This window comes from Metopolophium dirhodum, chromosome 2, assembly GCF_019925205.1.
Source record: "Metopolophium dirhodum isolate CAU chromosome 2, ASM1992520v1, whole genome shotgun sequence".
NCBI classification, from domain to species: Eukaryota; Metazoa; Arthropoda; class Insecta; order Hemiptera; family Aphididae; genus Metopolophium; species Metopolophium dirhodum.
Window position 1 is genome coordinate 23,433,475 of NC_083561.1, and position 22,447 is coordinate 23,455,921.

Here is a 22,447-nt window from a genome sequence, read left to right on the forward strand (position 1 = left end):
GAATGAAATAAATTAAAAAATTGATTAACACAACAATCGCTTAAAAATTAATTTAATTCAAATAATGAGATGAACCTTATTAGATCATTTAAATTTTCCAGAACAAGCCCTCAGTTGTTGGTCGCATGCCAATTTTAACCATATACTAGACCACAAGTTTATAGACATTCTATAATGCATTCTGCTGCCGGTGGCCCTAGACACTGTTGGGGAAATTATATTTCTTTAGTAATTAAATTACGATACGAATTATAAGTTACGTAGGTACTTGTCCAATACTCGACTACCAGAATTTAAATTAAAGAATGTGATATACCTAGGTAACATATCGATCGATTCTAAAACAGAAACTTAACCTAGGTACAAATAATATCACAATATCAAATAGTGAAATGTGAAAATTTGAAGAAAATTTCCTATAGGTATATCCCGTAAAACCCCCAAAATAAAACGTACGTTTGAGGTGTTCTCTTAAAACCCAAATATTTAATGCCCGTATCCCGTATGCATAGAAAATGTATGTTACACATTTAACGAAAACTAAAACTATCGTGACGGAACTGAATTACGAAGAACGTATAAAACAAAAATAATCGTCACCAAGTGATAGGTATTATAATTTAAGGTATTTTTCATAATATCCTAATTTTTGTACACCTATAACAACTGGATTTTAAAAACTACTCTACGTCTAGCGGGTATATAAGTTTGTCTGACAATAAATATTTACATTAGGTCTACCGCGTCAACAGAGTAGTAGGACAAAACTTACGTAATTATTTATTCTTCCGGCGAAACGCGTTCCCTTCGAGTGTATAATATTGTCTAGTGTCAGAGCTGTGCATCTCCGCCAAGGAAAATGCAGCGCGCGTCTTCATATCTCCGATCCAAAAGTTCAGTCTGGAAGTATTGAGATTAATGACATTTATAAAAATAGGCACCTAGTTTAATAACCAGAATGGAACGAAATATGTGAGTACGTATTGGAATCGCTGTTCGTCTCAGACGATTGTCATTTGCCATAGATTATTTATAATTATAACCTCACCGTCCTAATCATAGAAAATATATATATGGTCCTAACCGATGGATGATGGATATTTTTACATTATCTTCAAAAAAACATTTATTTGTTTCTACTAGACGCAAATGCGGTAAATTGAATTCAAATTTATAATATAGATAACGGTTTTTTTACTTGGTAACCACTTATTTATAACTTGGTTTATAAACAAATTCTAAATAGATTCGTGTTTTTTTTTAAACATTTTCACCCCCCCCCCCCCCTTACGAAATTGTGTCACTCCTCCTTAGAGCGGTGCGCCCCTTAGGTTAAGAGCCCTTGAAATAGTGCATGTTAAAAAATCAGCCATATCTTCCCCCCCCCACCCCTTGACAAAATCATTTGATTCATTTAGCTACTTTATGAATTAAAAACGATACATTGAACGTACAAAACTGTACCTACCTACATAATAGTAATCAACCTATTAACCCATCAATAATATTATATTTTTTATTGTGTACACTAATCGATTGGTATATACAAAATAACGTTAAGTTATAAATAGGACGTGGATTTAAATGCATTAAAAATAAGAAAAACGCCTTAAAAATACGATTTAATGCACTTATATTACAAAGCTTAATAAAATGGCCAGAAAAATTAAAAGTCCAATTTAAACGAATATAAAATAGAATTTAGATCAGTGTATAGGTAGTGTATTCGTTATATTTTGAGTTTCATTATAGCACATCAGTCGATCAGATGCTATTTAATATTTTAAAATAAAAAAATTCGACAGTAATTCCATATATTGGCAAGTGTTGTTTTCTATAACTGAAGACTGAAGTTATAATATCGAACATAATGGGTACGTAAAAAAATAGAAATATAAGAAAAAAAAATTACCTTTATTTAATTGTATTTAATTTTTTTCTAATAAGTTTTTTATAAATTGACTTTATCCCATATAAATGTTCTAATTTCATTTTTCAATTCGTTGATAATATATGAAACGAATTCTTTGCTTGGAAAGCAATGTCTTAGAAAATTCAGAAAATGCAGTTTATATTTAAATATTATAAATAATAATTACTGATGCATTGATGCGGAAGAGTAAGGGGGTGGACAATCAGCCGAACCGAAATCTAACATCTTAAACATTTAATATAAACAATTTTTCACACACGCGTCATGGTATGAAAATAAAAAAATATTTATAATTCATATTTATACCGATTTTCTACCGAAAAATAAATTACTTTAATCTCAATATTATTTATTAGTTAACGATATCTTTGCTCAGAATCGTTTTTCGTTTGTTCGTTTTGTATTTTAATAATTTATACGTGGATATATTATTATTACTAATAATTATAGTAGTTGTGTTTGTTTTATTTCATTAATTTATTTAGTACTATACCAATAAATTATATATTAATTAATAATTTTTAAAACATTGTGTTCAAAAAAATAAAAAAAAATGTGATTTTAATTAGAGTTTTGTAATGTACCTACCTATATTTAAAAAATAAATAAATATAATAATAACTGTTGAACTTTTAGGGACATAATAGGTAACACATTCGTGTATGTAGTATTACACTATTTATATAGGTATATTTATATACCTATACGAGTATATGAGTAGGTATATTATTCATAAGTGCGCACACGTCAGGATAGGCAGTTGACCATTCCTTGAATATACTTTTATGTTTACATGGTTATTGGTTATACATCCCTAATCCCTATGATATAGAATATAGATATTAGGTGAACAATAGAAGTTAAGTATGTGACACTAAATTAATAGTTACCTATAACTTATAACCATAGGCGCAATTTGTGTTAAATGTATGGGGGTGCTAGATGTATGTCGACAAAAGTGATCAGTGGGGGGCTTTGCCCCTCATACCCCCTACATTCATACGACTTAATTTTATACACCTTCGCATTGATCTTAATATAAACAATTGCCTATAACATACTACATTTTTATCTTTATTATTATTCTGATAAGTACCTATGAATTATGAATATGAAAATTATAAGGTTTTAGAAATAAATGTATTCAAATATCTATGGTATAATATTATAGTCAACAACAATTTGGGGGGGGGCTAATATGAATTTTGGGGGTGCTAAGCACCCCCAAGCACCCCCCAAATTGCGCCTATGCTTATAACGTTGTATTTGGAAAAAAAAATTACCAGTTATTAATTAAAATTGTATCTTATGACTATTATCAGTTATAAGTCATAACATATATTTCTATAAATTAAACCAAAATATTTATATATTTATATTAAGTACCCTGTATAGGTATGCACCTATTAATTATAATTATTTTACAAACAGGGACTGGAAAAACGACGACGGCGTTTATATCTCGCGTATTTTATACATTTCTAGTCCGGAACTAAAATATGCGCCTACAACACTTGGATAGCACATTTTTCGTGACATTAAATATTTGTTATAAGTCTTAAAAGTAAATTCAAGCCCCAAAAGAATATAAAAACAAACTTACTTTAATTATCGACTCCTTCGGCGGAATCCGTGACGTGTGTGAACTGCGACGCCCACGAGGAAACGCTCCAGAATACAGCCAGAACTTAGAATATTGTGATTTATGAAAAATAAAATTATACGAAACGCAGTAAGTTTTTTGCTCATATCTTCTTTGCTTATTGAAATTTTAGAATTTTTAATCGACTGTGTCTTCTGCAACGACTTAGAGATTTGCCATAGATTAAATAAATAAATGATGGATATCATACTAGGAACGTCAATATGATGAATCCACGGATATAATATAATGCAACTTTTTATATCAAAGAGTTCTGTGTTAAGGACCAATTTATTCATTGAAATTTGATAAGACAATAAACCAAAATAGTTTATAATTTTGAATTTGAATTATAATAATATGATATAGGTATTATTTAAATTATTATTTTCGTTTATCAATTAAATTATTGATTGAGGTGGTGAATATATATCAGAAGCACAATAATATTTTTATAAGAGCATATTGTATTTTATGAATTATTAAATAAAAATGTGATTACTGGATTTTAGAGTTAACATAAAGCCATAAACGTATACAGTAAATTCATCAAATACTATAATACCAACTATATTTTTACAATGATGTGTGTTTTTTTTTTTAAATATTTTTAATTATTTTTTCTTGTGGTGTGTGTAAACGATAAGTATTCTTAATAAAGATTTAATTTTCATATATAATATTATATTATAGGCACTCAGTATGTAATCATATGTTTATTTTTAGTTTAATTTAATTGTAGGTATTTAGTAAATAATAATAGGTATACGAAATTGTGTTTTCAAATAGCAATTTATTGTTTGTATTGATACCTACACCATAATAGGGAACTAAAATTTTGTAAATGATGTACAAATGTATTTTTGCTGTTTTAAGGCTGCTGTAAGATCAATTTATGACAATCCTTGCATTAAATTGTTAGGATTTTTGATATGAATAATTATTTTATTACATATAGGTTTATTACATATTGGTAAGTCGATCAGAAACTATATTTACACTGAATGTTAATAGTAAAAAGCTATTAAAAAATCTATTATTTGTATTTATTTGTTAATAATAATTAAGACTTAAATATTAGCAGTAATCTTGTTCCTTTCACAAAATGTTTTTTAATTATTTTTAATTTAATTTACATTTATCCCAAAGTGATCTCTGAATAATCATTCAATGATGAATTTAATAGTTACATTCTCGGTTACATTAATTGGATTATAAATTAAAATAAACTACAGTTTCAAGCTTCTACTACAACATTATTTTATATTTTATTTTATGTTTTTAATTTTTTAAACGCAGTCTGCACCTTGTGTTGGTGATTTTACACGTAATATAATAAAATTGATACTAGTGATGAGTAGGTACCTGAGTGTATAATCAAATTATTTACACGATTATTAACTAAAAAAATGTCTATGAAGTATAAACATCCGCATTCCCATTAACTATAAATTCATAATTGTATGAGCTATACATGTTACATATATTTTTCGAAAAAACTATTTAAAAAAACAAGAATAATTCCTATTTGATGTCACACGGGTTGATCTAGCAACTGACTGCTACAACAACTGTGCAATTTTTTTTAAGCATAATACGTTTTGAAAACGTCCAGAAAAGAGTTTGTTTTAAGACTGTCTGTCTTGATAACAACTAATTTAATTTGGAGTGTATTGTTATATTATATTATAATGAAATTAATAATTATAGTAAAATATATAAGTGCAAGACATTTAATACCTATATCTATAGCCATCTAGGGTATAAACTACACTAAAAAAGGTGTAAGTATGCTAATAAAATATATGAGGTGTATAATGTATTTATGTATATAAAAATATAAAATATAAAATATAAAGATTAATAACATTATATTGTTTTAAATACTTCGCGCAAACCTAAGGTGATACCCGGCGTATAGTATAACATGCAAAAAGGTGCGGATTAAACTTGACGTGGTGAAACGAAGACGGTCTCGAGTATTTTATACATTGCGCTATTGGGATTAAACTTATAAATGCTTCTACGTCACCTAGTTAACAGTTTGTCCGTGGCAATAAATATTTAATTTAAGTCTAAAAAGTAAATGTAAAATAGTAGGTAATAATATGAAAACAAACTTACTCGTAAACATCTACTCTTCCGGTGGAACGTAGCTAGAGTGCCGCCATCGCCGAAGAAACAGCTATCTTCATCCATCTTTATCTAATCATCTCACTCCGATGAGCTGAAACTTGAAAGTATCGAAATATTTTATGAAAATAACCTGATCAAACGAAATTTGCGAGTTTGTGTTACAACTTATCCGGTTTAACGAACTGTCCGTTTATATTTGTGGCCTATTACTTTTTTGTTCACTGAAATCAAAATATACAATATATTATATTTATAATACAATAGTATTGCTGAAATTATTAGAATTGTTAACCGTCGCCGACGAATTTTGACAATTGACGATTGCCATAGATATTATAAAATATATTATTTACTATGATAAATCCAAAGAACTTATATATTATTATATAAGTACTCAGTATACCTTTACGGTATATTTATAAATCGTATGGTCTTTTACAGAAATCTTTGTGATCTGCAATGCACCTATAGTCTGGTTTTCTATTTCAATTATAGTTTGCATGCCAAATTTAACTATACAAACATGTCCGCAAGTTTATAGACATTATAATACATTCTCCCGCCAGTGCTAATAGGCACAGTGTTTGAGAAGTTATATTTTTTTGGTACCTAATTAATTTACAATATGAATTATTATAAGTTACCTATGTAGGTACTTGTCCAAAACTCGACTATCTGCAAATCATTGGTTTTTATGGTATAGCCTTACGAAGTTCACGATTTTCGGTGTTTTACGCACCCGTACAACGCTTAAAGTTTACCGAGCTTAAGTATTACAATTTAATTTTTTTTTTAATCTAGGTAAATTAACGTTTTAAAATTTATGACGCAAAAATAATTCTGACACCCACCCATGGTGGTTTTACATAACAAGTCGAGGGATGTTTTTGATTTTAATTGTTCGAGCAAGCGCAGTGTGGTATACCGGGTACATATGAAAATACCAAAAATTACAATTAGTTATAATACAATATATAACTTAAAAATAAGACTGACCGCCAAGTTCAGACTTCCCTGTCGTTTTCAGTTAAAAACTAATGATTTCCGGCAATTATTTTTTGCAATATCGTTCTTAATTCGTTGTTACTTGTAATATATACATATGCCTATTTTAAAAATATTATTCGTGGGTAATTGAAACGTCTAAAATATATTATCATATACAAATACGATAATAAACAAATAATAATAATTCAACTTAACCGGCTACGGTATTAATAATATTTAATAATATCAATATAAATATAGTATACAATATCCTAGGCTGACAAATCGTCTCCACTTAAAATCGTTTTTCGTATACTATATGATATTATATCATTGAATTCAAATTTAACACTATCCATAACAATCACCCACTTGTAACCTACTGTTCAGCAGAGTCACTTCCAATTTTTTTTTTAGATTCTGAGGGAAGCGATGAATGTATTGATTTTACAATGATGTGTGTTTTCTTTATTTTTTTTTTTGTGTCTGTCATCACCTTTTAGGACAGTAAAAGTGCTTGAATTTTCTTTAACAGTAACTTTTCTGATAGGAAAGTGAATCTAGTTGGTACTATGGGGGGTCAAAAGTAAAAGGTCCCAGTAGATTTCAATAGCGACGTGAAAAACAAAAGAAAAAAGGGAATTTTTTACGCAAAGTCCGTTTTCGAAAAAATCGATTTTGGTTTTTGGTGCAACTCTAAAACAAATGACCAGGTACATTAAATTTTGACTGAATGCTTATATTAGCATTTTCTATACACCATAACATTTTCCAAATATTTTGACTTATTTTGAGCTGTTTACGGACATTTTTCGATGAAAAAAATTAAAAGTTCAAATTTTGACAAAATACTGAAAAATCACGAAAATTAGCAAATTATTTTGAGTTGAGAATTCATAAAAATTTTTCTTTTTAAATCTAAGATTTGAAAATGTAATATAAAATTACTCATAAGTTTGTCTACCTTTATCAAAAAAAAAATGTCTACAAGAAAGTCAAATTAAATTTTTATGAACGTTTGAAATTCATATTTTTACAACATTTGATATTCACTCGATTTCTCACGTAACGATTTTCTTATTTTGTTGTAATTAAAAAACGTATGACTGTATTTCCCAGTAGTTTTCACAAGCGACGTGAAAAACAAAAGAAAAATTAAGGAAAAACGGGAATTTTTACGCAAAATCTGTTTTCGAGAAAATCGATTTTGGTTTTTGGTGTAACTCTAAAACAAATGACCGTAGGGACATGAAATTTTGACTGAATGTTTATATTAGCATTTTCTATACACCATAAAATTTACAAAATATTTTGACTCTTTTTGAGCTGTTTACGGCCATTGTCAGTTTTCAATTTTTTTAGTTTTTTTTTCTATAAATATCAATAAAATTATATCTGTTGATTTAAAAAGCTTGAAAATTTAATTGAAGGCTCCTAGGTTATTGTTTCAAAGGCAGATGAAAATAATTAAAAATCCTTAGTCGCAGTTTTTAATTATAAGCATTTAAAGTTCAAATTTTGACAAAATACGGAAAAATCACGAAAAATAGCAAATTATTTTGATGAGAATTCATAAAAATTTTTCTTTTTAAATCTAAGATTTGAAAATGTAATATAAGATTACTCATAAGTTTGTCTACCTTTATCAAAAAAAAAATGACTAGAAGAAACTTAAATTAAATTTTTATGAGCGTCTGAAATTTATATTTTTACAACATTTGATATTTACTCGATTTCTCATGTAACAATTTTCTTATTTTATTGTAATTAAAAAACGAATGACTGTAGATACTTGAAAATTGCACTGAATGTTTATATTAGCATTTTCTATACACCATAAAATGTTGAAAATATTTTGACTCTTTTTGAGCTGTTTATGGACATTGTCAGTTTTCAATTTTTTTAGTTTTTTTTTCTATAAATATCAATAAATTTTTATTTGTTGGGTAAAAAACGTGAAAATTTAATATAAGGCTCCTGATATATCGTTCTAATAGCAGTTGAAAAATATTAAAAATACATAGGCACAATTTTTTTTTATAAGCATTTAAAGTTCAAATTTTGACAACATTTATCAAATTTATAATTTATTAATTATTTTGTGGTTAAAAATGTATAAAATGTTTAACTTTTATGGCTAAAGATTGAAAATTTAAAACAAGGCTCCGAGTAAATAGGTTATATATAAATTACTTTATTCACAATAATATCATCAAATATACTTGGTAAAATCATAGGCTGACTGACCGTTTTCGCTCAGAATCGTTTTTCTTATACAATGATATTATATCATTGAATTCAAATTTAACACCATCCATTACAGTGACCCACTTGTAACCTACTGTACAGCAGAGCGACATCCACTTATCCACCTTTTTTATTTTTTATTTATTTTAGATTCTGAGCGAAGCGATGAATGTATTGATTTTACAATGATGTGTGTTTTTTTTTTATTTTTGTGTCTGTCATCACCTTTTAGGACAGTAAAAGTGCTTGGATATTCTTCAACAGTAATTTTTCTGATAGAAAAGTGAATCTAGTTGGTACTTTGGGGGGTCAAAAGTAAAAATTTCCCAGTAGTTTTCAAAAGCGACGTGAAAAACAAAAGAAAAATTAAGGAAAAACGGGAATTTTTACGCAAGATCTGTTTTCGAGAAAATCGATTTTGGTTTTTGGTGTAACTCTAAAACAAATGACCGTAGAGACACGAAATTTTGACTGAATGTTTATATTAGCATTTTCTATACACCATAAAATTTTGACTCTTTTTGAGCTGCTTACGGACATTGTCATTTTCAATTTTTTTAGTTTTTTTTTCTATAAATATCAATAAAATTTTATCTGTTGAGTAAAAAAGCTTGAAAATGTAATAGAAGGCTCCTAAGTTATTGTTTCAAAGGCAGATGAAAAAAATTAAAAATCCTTAGTCACAGTTTTTATTTATAAGCATTTAAAGTTCAAATGTTGACAAAATACTGAAAACTCACGAAAATTAGCAAATAATTTTGAGTAGGTCCATTTCAATGCCCCCCCCCCCACTTTCAAAATTTGAACTTCTGACCACGCCAAACGTTTGTGCATCGTTTGTGCAGAAATGAGCACCAAGTCCAATCGTTTGTGCACAAAAACTGAAAGCTTTATCCCTAAAACAAAATGGGGGGGCCTTTGAAACGGTAGCCCCCCCCACATTGAATATTTGGATTTTTGAATTTGCCAAACGTTTGTGCATCGTTTGTGCAGAAATGTGCACCAGGTCCCAACGTTTGTGCACAAAAACTCCCAGCGCTATCCAAAAAACAAAGTGGGGGGCCATTGAAACGAGACACCCTCTTTTTGGAAAAATTGTAATTTTTAAGGTGCCAAACGTTTGTGCATCGTTTGTGCAGAAATGTGCACTAGGTCCCGACGTTTTTGCACAAAAACTCCCAGCGCTATCCAAAAAACAAAGTGAGGGGTATTAACACGATGGTCCCCCTTTTTTGAAATTTTAAATATTTGTCATATTAATAAATGTTGTTGACGTACTTAATAGGTTTAATAGAATTTTACTATTGCCATGTAAACGTATGACAAATAAAATCTTCAAATATTTTTAATTTATCAAGAAAGCATTATCTTGTTCTAATGTTTTTTTTGATTTTGATTTCAAAATTGTATGAATAAATACAGTTTTTTCTTTATGCATTTCTTTACTTTATATTTTATATTATATTTTGTTGATGAAAATGTGTTTATAGACAGGTACCGCAACTCGACGTTGCTGTATGTCCGGTCCAATAATGTAAGTTATAAGTCATTGTGTATATTTTAATACAATAAAAGCATAGTAAAAAAATAATTAATAGACTATATTAATATAGTACCTACTTAATTAATTTAATATACCTAACCGTAGGTACCTATATACATATAAAAATATTATAATAATATATTATTTATGTTTGAATTCATTAGAACAATGGCGTATCAGACGTCGCTCCCAAACCGGTCGACATCCATCTGCATAACTGTGAGTTGAAAACGTCTATATTTAAAAATTGTTATAGTATAATATTTATCTAATAAATTAATTTTCTTTAGCATTCCGCAAGAATGAGCGGTATAGTTTGAAAACTTACCAAAGTTATCTGGTGGATGTCGATACGTTGGTGAGCAGCCGTCGCACATAGGTCTGATGTACCTATGGAAAGTTATTATTGGATCGGTCATAATATTACGTTGAGAAGTTATCTGTCCATAAACTTATTTTCAGATTTGTAGGCCAATTCCGTTGCCATTGTTTAATCATTCTTTGTTTTTATTAAGGTTGAGGTGTAACAGCATTTTAGGGGCTATTGCAATTCCCACTTCCAGGACTTTATCATACATACAGCCGACAGCCCGATGACCTACATTTTTGTGAATTCTGGTCTACCCTATGATGGCCGCGAAGTAACGATCACGTCACCGTTTATCAGATTGCCCAGTTTGAAAGAGTCTCCAACAATTTCATCGGATAGGTACAGCATAAACCGTGGCCTAGCGCTGGGCCAGCATCATTTTGTCCGGATCAATATCTACAAAAATGACGTCTAATTATTAGAAGCTAATAATATAGGTACTTAATATTTATTGTAATATAATATAATATTAAACTCATTATACCCAGTTATTACGATTAAGTAGAAATAATATTTTTCAAATAATATTACAGTGTCTTTGTCGAACAGTCAGCTGTAGGAAGTTTCCGCTGTGCCGCAAAACGGGTCGACGCCGGTCGCTGAACATGGGAAGTCCTCAAGTCCACCCAGCATCGTATTGATGAATCAACAATACATCTTACATCTTACATCTATCATTGCAATCTTATAATTATTCACCTGAATGCATGTAATCCTGAATGTACAGTTAATTTATTACTACCCATCTACAAAGTCAACACTGTATTAATAAAAGTATTTATTGTTAAAATAAAATTGAGTTCTATATTATTTGTAGGTACTTAAAAATTATTTGGGTATAAAGGAAACATATTTTAATCATACAAAATTAGATAAACTAAAAGACAAAAATAATAAGTAAATACATCGTGTTAAAAATAGTTTTTAATTAATATAGGAAGGACAGTTACCTATTATGTAGGTAGGTACTTATCCAAAACTCGTTTATCAGGAATTAAATAAAAAGGGAGGTCAATTAAAAAAAGGTGGGTAAGTGGATAGTACAGTAGGTTACAAGTGTGTCACTGTTATGGATGGTGTTAAATTTGAATTCAATGATATAATATCATTGTATAAGAAAAACGATTCTGAGCGAAAACGGTCCGTCAGCCTATGATATTACCAAGTATATTTGATGATATTATAGTGAATAAAGTAATTTATATATAACCTATTTACGAGGAACCTTGTTTTAAATGTTTAATCCTTAGCTACAAAAGTTGAACATTATATAAATTTTTAACTACAAAATAATTATTAAATTATAAATTTGATAAATGTTGTCAAAATTTGAACTTTAAATGCTTATAAATAAAAATTGAGCCAATGTATTTTTAATATTTTTTAACTGCTATTAGAACGATATATCAGCAGCCTTATATTAAATTTTCACGCTTTTTTACCCAACAAATAAAATTTTATTGATATTTATATAGGTATTATTTCACTGACAATTGACAAGTTATTCAATGAATTATTTTTAGTTTTTCCCCAGAATTTATTCTGTGGTTTTTCTATTGATTATGTTATCACGATTCTCGGGCTTGATAAGAAATTTAATAATTTGTAATAATAGAGATTAAAACCAATCAAAAAACGATTTTTGTTCTTTAGTAATGAAATGTTGCAGTAATTATTATTATAAATTATGATTTAATTTCAATATATTCTTACAACCGCATTTATTAGTTTTATTGATTGGGAATGAAGCGACGAAGAATGTCTGCAGAATGTGAAATGGATCATTCATATGCCATGCCTAATGTTGTGAGTTACCTATATCATAATAATTATAAATTGTTAGTATGTTGTGATTTTTAAAAACTATGTACGTTCCCATTTAGAATGATAATTCAAATGCACTGTTGAAAAAAATTCAAAATGTCTACGCCAACAAACTTTTAAATGATATTACTCTTGTCGTGGGTGGAATATCGTATCCTGCTCACCGCTTCATGTTATGTATATCCAGCGATGTGTTTGAGGTGATTTTCAGTGCAAAATTAATTAAAATGTTTTGTAAAATTTGAAATATTTATTACATTCACTTGACAGACTATGTTGATGAACTCAACATGGAGTGACTCGCATCAAGAAGTCATTGAGCTACAAGAAGTGCCACAGTGTATCGAAGTATTTCCAGTTTTTCTACAATACTTTTATACTGGTGTAATAACACTCGAACAGTCTAATATTATGCCAATGCTGGTGTTGGCTGACAAGTATAATGTCAAGGTATACAGTACAGTTAATAGATCAATTTTGCAAAAATTACAATAATTTAACATAATATTTTAGGATCTTACAGCACTATGTGTTGAATATATGTGTGAACATATAGCTGACGCTGCGGACCAGGGTCAATTAGTAACTTGGTTTCAATATGTGTTGTCATTAAATCAACCAACTACAATTAACGTAAATATTACTTTGATCTATCTTATTAAATTGTATTGTAATATAAGATAAAATATTTTAAATTTCATATTTATGATTATATTATGATTTTATTCCTAAAAAGTATTTATTTGGATGTTGTATTTTCTATATATTGTTAATATTACGTTTAAAATATTTAGATACAAATTTCTGATAATCTTTTAATTTTACATTGTTATTGTTGTTTAAATGAAATATGTTTCAATTATAGTTTATGATTTACAAACTTTAATGAATTACATTAAAGGAACTTTTCTGTTTTACCAGACACCTTTTTTTAAAATTTTTTTGTTTAAATGTTTGTAGTTAAGCATGCTGAAAACGATGGTGAAGTCAGAATTTGACGGACGGACTTAGTTTTAAAGTTATAGCTAATTGAAATTTATAGTATTTTGATATATATACAGCGCATGGTCACTCGCTCGCTCAAACAATTAAAATCAAAAACATCCCTCGGACTTAAAAACTAAGTGACCGCCAAATTCTGACTCCACCATCGTTTTCAACATGCTTAACTATATATATTTTTTAATAAAAAAAATGGTGTCCGGTAAAATTAAAATATACCGCATAAAGATTAATTTATTTCAATTTGTTTCAGGCATTATATTATTGTAAAATTTGGCAAGATACTGAGTGTATGGATATTAAGCCACCATGGAATAAATTACTTAAAGTGAGATCATAATTTTATGTTTTTTTTAAAATAATTTTTATGGATAAATGATTTTTAATTTATATTACCAATGTAGAATAATACTAATACAAATTATACAATTAGGCATGCAGAAATTATATAAAATGGAATCTTGATTCTTGTATCAAATGCTTCAATACATTTCAATGCGATATTCTTGTTGGTCTATTGAAACAGTCAGATCTTGTGATACATGATGAAATGCAGTTGTTTGGGTAAATGTTTTAATTTAATTTTAATATTACCAATGGTACAATTAGCTTACGGCGGAGAGAAGTCAGAGCCTTACAGTAATATTATCAACCAAATGTAAACTACAAGAGCTCTGCTCTGCAACACTAAGTCATATACATTATACACTTCATGAATAATTAACTGATAAATGTTCTCCTGTTAATTTATCGTGTATCATTTGGATATGTGCAATGTGTCTTTTGATGTTAATATATTCTAAAATATAAAATTAACTACAGGTACCTCCTCCCTGCTACTTAACTAAATGTGAACAACATAAAGTAAAATGTTTTATGTTTTCAGTTTGTGATGAAGTAAAAAAAAAAATTGGGAGGAACTTAGCCCCATAAGCACCCTCAACCTCTAATTATGCCACTGATTATTAATTATTGATTAAACCTACAATATATTATAATATATAAATTGTTCATAGATGTGTTGCATCATGGTTAAACTATCAGTCTGCAGAAAAACTACTCGAATGCAATGATCCAGATGCAATTGAAGATTACATGAGTTCCTTAACAGAACATGTTATGTCATTCATTAGATATCCAATGATTCTTCCTAGACAGATGGCCCAATTGTTAATGGTACCTGTTGTCAAACAGAATAAAGACTTTTTTGTTGATAAAATGGCTGCAGCCATGGAGTACAATTTGGTTAAGATGGGTATATTTTTTATAATTAATTTAATTATTACCATATTATTTTTATTACCTTATTTTCTTTTTCAGAAAAACGATCAGATGCTGAACATATATTAGAATGTACACCAAGATTGTATACTTGTGAAAGATGGGGAAATTCTTTTAGAGTACGCACAAAAACTATCCCAAACTACCAATCTATAAAGCGAGACATTGTGACCCGTAGCAATCTTTTTGACCGAGAACGAGAAGTTGACGAAGAATCTAATTGGGTCAGTACAATTACTACCAATAATAATTATTACTAATTAAAATTCTTTTTTTTTATAACAGGAAATAGAAATGTACTTGAAAGGTATGTGTTTTGGCAAGGCAATGTTGATGTCTTGGCGTGGTTCGATAGAGTTGCCAGAAGTAATTATTAAAACTGTGCGCGCAACAATTAAAATGAAATTACGACCGGAAGATATTGGAAAAGTTGCTCGTCATGTCCGTGTTGCCATTCTGGTGTATGCGGTTCAGAATAAAATTGTTCATGTTGTGACTGTTGTACAAAAGGTTGTATTGTTTGACACTAATCAAAATCTGATAACTATCGATGATTTGATGGTGTATGATGCAGTTAATCAACCGACAATCAATGAAGACTTAATCCACATTAATGATACTAATGTCTCATACTTTATGTCAGACAGGATTCCATTAAAGTTCCATGTTATAATTACTCCTATTATACCAGGTCTGACTGATACTCACATTGGAACTAGAATACAACATGTACACATTTAACAGATTTTAAGTCAAAGGAATTTTATTTAAGTTTTGTTTTTGTTTTCAATGTTTCTGTGATAATGTTCTTTACCTAATGTTGGTATATATATATTTTGTTGTAAATAATTCTGTTTTGCTTTTAAAACTATTAAGAGCAATAATAGTAAACTGTTGAATTGTTATTACTTTTGAAAAATAAAAATTCTTCAATTAATAATTGTCTATTTATCAGACTTTTTTGTACCTTTGGTATTAAATATTAATACAATATATGATTATTAATTTGTAAACTACAATTTTGTAGATAATTATTTTTAAAATTTTAAGAACTAGATCTGGATGTAATATGACTGATAAAGGAGTTTTTAATTAAAAGTAAAATATTTATTTTTAGAAGTAATTTTAAATGATAAGACCAGTATTATAAAAAAATTCACTGTATTCTGTAACAATTAAAGTAATCTTAGTGGTTTAAAGTTTTTGTTAACAAAACAAATTCAAAAAATAAACTCCCCTTTCTTAAATTAATTAAATTATCAAGCATTATACTGTATTCTTGGTTACATCACGACTACATGTACCACTAATGACTAAAACTAGAACTATTCAAAATTTCAATACTTATTTAATAATAATAAAGTATATAAATAATAATTTAGGTACATAATTATTTAACTCTATATTTAGTAATTATTGATACATTGAATAATATATTATATCCGTTACAAATAAAAAATTATAATTTAAACAGCCTTCTGTGAACCACAGTTTAAGAACCGTTGTACTAGAACTAGACTATTCTACAATATTTAAATTTAAAATGCACACATCTACTATATTAATTAGAATTAAATTAATTTATATTGAGGTATTTTATGACTTCTGATTACATTAAGAAGTACAAACTTTTTTCCAGAAAAAAAAAAAATGGTAACAATTAATTGTAAGCATAAAAATATATGAAACATCAGCCATAATAGTTCACCGCATGTAATATTATATTATATTTTATTAATTAGTACATTTGTTTAATGGCATTAATATAGTTTATGAACCACGGATACTTGAATAATAAATTACTGGTAAATAAAAAAACTCAAATACAAAAGTATTTGTAAGAAAACTAATGTCTGTGAATTTTTAAACTAATTTAACATAATTTTTATCATATAAATATACATTTATACATCATTTCATAGAAAGCATAGCACACTTCTACTCTATGGAAAATAATTTGTATAATACTTCCGACACTTATACAATGGCAACTATCTTAATCTTAATATATAGCTATATTAGACTTACATGAACAGTTTTTAACATTTTTTTATGTAACAATAATGAAATGAATAAGGCAAAAATATTTTTTTAAAGTCACAGCTATTAAAATAAAATATATTTTTATCATAATTTACTTAGTAATAATAACAGCTTTGGAGTCAGAGAGTCAGATATAATATAAAATAATAATTAATAATTACAATTGATGAAGAAGTGAATGACAAATAAATGATAAACAAAAATATATTATTTTAAAAATACAATAATTTAATTATTATTACTTATAAGATTTAGCCAGTGGCACATCCAGAGGAGTTGTTTGGGGGTTATGACAATATACATACAAACTATAACTTTGATTTTAACTAACAAAAATATTTATACAATATGTCCATTATGGTCAATAGATAATTTATTATCATCATCTATTAATCATAATTCATAACAACCATAATGTATAAACATTTTTGTAAGTTAAAATCAAAGTTATAGTTTGTATGTGAATTGTATAATATATATAATTAACACCCCCATTACAAAAATCCTAGTTACACCACTGGATCAAGCATTTGATTTGTGTCAATATATGACATAAAAATAAATAATTCACATTTATAGACAGTGGGATGAAATAGAATGTAGAACCGAATCACATTTTAGATCCGGTAAATAAAAAACACAAACATCATCAATCATTTCAGTCAAAATGTAGGTTATTATTTAGTAATTTAGTAGCAAAGGATAGATTAGTTGAGCAACTAAAGGAATAACCAGAAAAAAGGAATGGAAATTCATCAGGCTAGCTACAGTAGTCAAATGCCAATGATCCTAGTAAAAATACCCATATGGCTATATTTCTAAGGGCAGAGTACAATAGTTTAAGGGAATTAAATTGCTTAAAGTACATGTTCATCATAAATTATTATAAAAATTTAAACAAGAAAATAATAAATTATAAAAATCAGCATAAAAATATATAAGATATTAAGAAATAGTTTTTTTGATACTAAAAAAATTTGTCAAGATGATAGATATCATAAAAAAGATTTTCATATGTTATAAAGAATAATAATAACTTAATAAAAAATGTTAACATTTCACGTCAAAAATGAAATTAGTATTTAGTAGGTAGCTACACAAATATGTTTATTGTAATGTTTAATCTAATCTTTCTAAAGTATATTATACTGTACAATATAAAAAAAATGTTAGCAAACAAATAATAAAACAAAAAAAATTTACTTTATGATTGTGTATTGTCTCATTTCTACTGTGCTAAAGTTACCAATGAGAAGATCCCTTTTTTCAACCGGTGAGTGAACTTTAATTTGCCTCATATGTGTATCTCTTCCATTTTGATGATTAGTAATAACAGCAATTTGTAGCATATATGTTTTCAACGGCAAATCATTGATATCTTTAGTCATTATCCTTACCCAACCATATGGTTCGTTCAGTTCAACTACCTCAACTTCTTGTAAGTCATTAAAATTAGTGCCAGCGCGTACTGATATACGACCAGGTGTATAGCTTTCATCCAGTCTATAGTCAATGTATATGCATATATCACGCACAACTGTCTTACGTCTAAATTGAATATTAACTAAATGTGGAAGTTGACCATCTGACTGCCAGTAAGTTTCCATACAATCATCTCTTAACTGGTCCACACCAAAACCTGAAATAAAAATATTAAATTTAATGTAGGAGTTTAATATCGTAGATATACTAAAGTCAGAGGAATTTAAGTTGTGCAAGTCTATGAATTTGTATGACTTATACTGAAGGAATGTCCGACACACTAAAATTGATAGATGTGAACTATACACGATACCAACCGTGAAAAAGGATCCATCAAACAACTCTGTAATGCCACTTCATAAAATTGTAGTCTTAAGATTACTCATGAAGTCATGAACAATAATACTGTATTACAATTTAAGAATAAGTAAGTAAAAATGTTTCTATAAGGCTTAATATTAAATAGTAAACTTTAATAATCATAATAAAACAGACAGTGTCAGCCTAATAACTTTAAAGGCCCCAGATGCATTTATTAATTTATGTTATTTCATAAAATGATAAAAAAGTGCTATAGGTAGTGTATAATATTATATTTTTTTAAAAGTACCTTATTTAAAATACATATTTAAGTTAACTACATAGTAATAGTAATTATTTATAATTCAAATCAGTAATTTTTAATAAAATTATAAAAGTATGATATAATATAATATTCAAAATCCAATACTCATAGTACCTACTATCGGGGCTCCTCAACACAAATACAGCTATGGGCCCCAGACGAGTTCTAGCGGCTATGGCCAGGCCGGCACTGATAAGTGATAACAGACTTCAGTAAAAGCCATTAATTTTTTATTTTCCAAGTTCATAACACAAGAAAAGCAAGTTCTTTTATAGACTAAATAGCTACATTGACTTCAAGAACAATCTTTATTTTACCTGGTTTGCATGAAGATAGACTCCATATTGCTTGACTACCCACTTCACGTACTATTCCGGCACGTACATCTTTCATCGGATCAATTTTGTCTTCATCAGACGCATTATTGTTGTTTGGAGTTGCCATTTTGATATGTACACTGTCAGCCTAAAACCAAGTAAACAAGAAACACATTAATATTAAGTTAGGAATGTATAAAAATGTATACATACCTGGTAAATACTAAAATACACTAAACCAGCGAACCACGTCAATAGTAATATAGACACAAGTGAAAACTATGTAGGAAAGTCGGTGTGAGAACTTGGAATTTGAATTACAGTTTACACAATCGGCTCCAATGTTATTTTGACCGATAAACGGAAAACGGAAGTTGCCCGAATGCTGGAACAAATTAACTATGAACAATCAACAAGTTATCATTTGTGATTTGTCAATGATTATTGAATGTCGATCGATATTCAACATTTGAATAATTCGATTCGGTTTCAATTTTAAAATAATAAATATATTTCTTATCAATAGGTACTTCTGTGATAACAATTTCCCGCGACTCGCGATGCCAACTTACTGCCAATGGCGCTACTTCAAACGAACTTAAACAACAATACGCATCAATATGTAAATAAAAAATGTAAAAAACTGAGGTGGCAAGGTGCGTTTATAAGCCGAACAAACCAACACCCAACTCGTGTGACTTTGGTTTTTCAGTTTTTGGTAGGTACCTATCTTTTTACCAGGATGAAATTAATCATTTATGAACTATAGCCAATTATAGTCGTGCTGAAAATATAGGCAAGTGCATTGCGTGATATCAGACGCGGTTCGTGAACAATGCATATTATACGTTATTGACAAATAATAATTATTTATTTATTGATTTATTATTTAAAATCAGATTATTAAAAATATTTAAATGCTAGTCGTAAAATGTTTACAAGGAAGCAGAATGATTAGGAAACGATCAGTAATCATGGATTGTATCAAATCATATTTTGATTCATTATTTGATTACTCGAACACCAAGATTGACGTGAATGGCAGACTAAAGAAACAAAAAATATATTATCGTCAAAAGTCGGCCGGCCTCTTTGTTTGGGATCTCGATAATATAATATAGTACCTATATACCTAATTTAATTTGAATAATTTAGTTTGTAGTTGCAGCTGCATCCACGAACGCAGGAGTGTAAATACTTATATTAATATTTGATTTATTATCGATTTGTGGCCTTGTGGGTTTTTACATTTCGATAACAGTTATTTTATTACAATCGGTATCCGGTACCATGAACTAAGATAAACTTAGTTTATCAACTTATTTACTAACAAGTTCATGATCGGTACCTACCATCATAGAACAATAGTAATTACTCTATGGTAGGTACCTACATTGAAATATTTATAACTTCTTATCGTTTCTAAATTTTCTTTAAATCCATCTATAGTCCAGCAGACTATAACTAATAACTATACCTCTATACGGTAAAGATTGTACCACAGACTGTCGTACTATATTTATATTATATCATTAGTGATTACTGATTAGTCTGTCGTCAGTAATTGTTCTACAAATATAAACATTTTCTATTTACAAATGACCAATGTGTATTGATATCAATCTGTAGGTACCCAGGGACGTATTTCGGGACAAAAAACAAAACAAACTTCATCCGTATCTACCTGGCTACCTACTTATAATACATTATAATACATGAAATTAGCTTTTTTACTTTTATAACTATAGTTTGTGGACTATTGCTTATTAGTTAATTATAGTGTAGGTATATACATTAAAAAGCGGGCAGGTGGATGTCGCTCTGCTGTACAGTAGGTTATAAGTGGGTCACTGAATAATGGATGGTATTAAATTTGAATTCAATGATATAATATTATCATTATATACGAAAAACGAATCTGAGCGGAGACGGTATGTCAGTCTAGATATTTTATATTGTTATTTTTTATTATAGCCTGTAAGTTGAATTAATATTTTTAAATTTGTCACAATTTTTTATTCGTTTCTATGGTGATAAACAAAGCGTTAGAAATTAAAATCCCGTTTTTAGTAATTTGTCGGTGGTTTTTCCCGTAACATTAAATAACTATTGAGAAAAATGACCTCTTTAAAGTACCATCTTGATCCAATTTGTTAAAAGATAAGATATTACAAATTGAAATCAAAGCACTCCTTCTGGTAGAAATTATGTATAAAAGGATAAAAAATTAAAACCACTAGCTTCCACGCTCCGCTTACAATCTAAAATATGGATATAAATATATAATGAAAAGTTTTCTTTTATATTTTAACTAATTTTGAAAAAAATACGTAGTACATTATATTTTAAAAATAAAATAAACATAAAATCATCAAAATTCGAAAATCAATAGAATGATTATAACGGTTATCATTAATATCTATTAAATTTATCAACATCGCACGTGGTTGTAGATTAGTATATACCGAGTAATAGTTGAAATATTGTGTAAATGTTTATAAATATTATACATTTTAATCGTCTTATTTAATTAAAATGTTTTCAAGAATAAAATATTTATTTTTTACCAATAGCTGTCACTATTGCCGTCGGCGACGCTCGCCCGTATGGTTTATAGTGTTTTTACTAGGAAATAAGAATTGGCCTTTAATGACCGTAATGACCGGCCAGGTTTACAGATTCAGTGTTATCAAAAGAAAAATATAAATAAAATATTTATGATTCAAAAATAATTTTTTTTTTTTCTATAATTATGCTTTTAAATACATTTTTTTTAAAATAATAAATGCATATTATACCGCATATTTTGGTTTTTTTTAGTGCATACGTATGCACATATTTCATTGTTTTTTAGCGCATAAAGTTCCTAGCCCTGGCAGCAATTTTAAAATAATTTTAAACAAGTCCTTAAACAGTCAAACGTGAAACAAATAAGTACCTTGTACAACGTCTGATATTTTGTGCAATATTACATACACCGATCGCGTGTTGGTGTGTCGTATTCTACCAGGCTGG

General features: G+C 28.2%; 2 protein-coding genes across 2 annotated transcripts; one reads left to right on the top strand and one right to left on the bottom strand.

Moving 5' to 3' along the window:
* The first annotated feature begins 12,460 nt into the window (after positions 1 to 12,460).
* Positions 12,461 to 15,905, top strand: LOC132939142 (BTB/POZ domain-containing protein 17). Its single transcript, XM_061006167.1, has 9 exons — positions 12,461 to 12,664; positions 12,742 to 12,882; positions 12,953 to 13,132; positions 13,196 to 13,315; positions 13,938 to 14,012; positions 14,118 to 14,248; positions 14,701 to 14,939; positions 15,005 to 15,189; positions 15,251 to 15,905. The coding sequence occupies exons 1-9, from the start codon at positions 12,602 to 12,604 to the stop codon at positions 15,704 to 15,706; spliced, it is 1,590 nt and encodes a 529-aa protein (XP_060862150.1). The 5' UTR covers positions 12,461 to 12,601; the 3' UTR covers positions 15,707 to 15,905.
* Positions 15,906 to 16,109: 204 nt separating this feature from the next.
* LOC132939143 (anaphase-promoting complex subunit 10) lies at positions 16,110 to 20,010 on the bottom strand. The gene is made up of 3 exons (XM_061006168.1): positions 19,646 to 20,010; positions 19,433 to 19,580; positions 16,110 to 18,647 (listed from the first exon to the last, which is right to left on the bottom strand). Exons 2-3 carry the CDS (start codon positions 19,557 to 19,559, stop codon positions 18,208 to 18,210), a joined length of 567 nt encoding a protein of 188 aa, XP_060862151.1. The 5' UTR covers positions 19,560 to 19,580; positions 19,646 to 20,010; the 3' UTR covers positions 16,110 to 18,207.
* Positions 20,011 to 22,447: the final 2,437 nt, after the last annotated feature.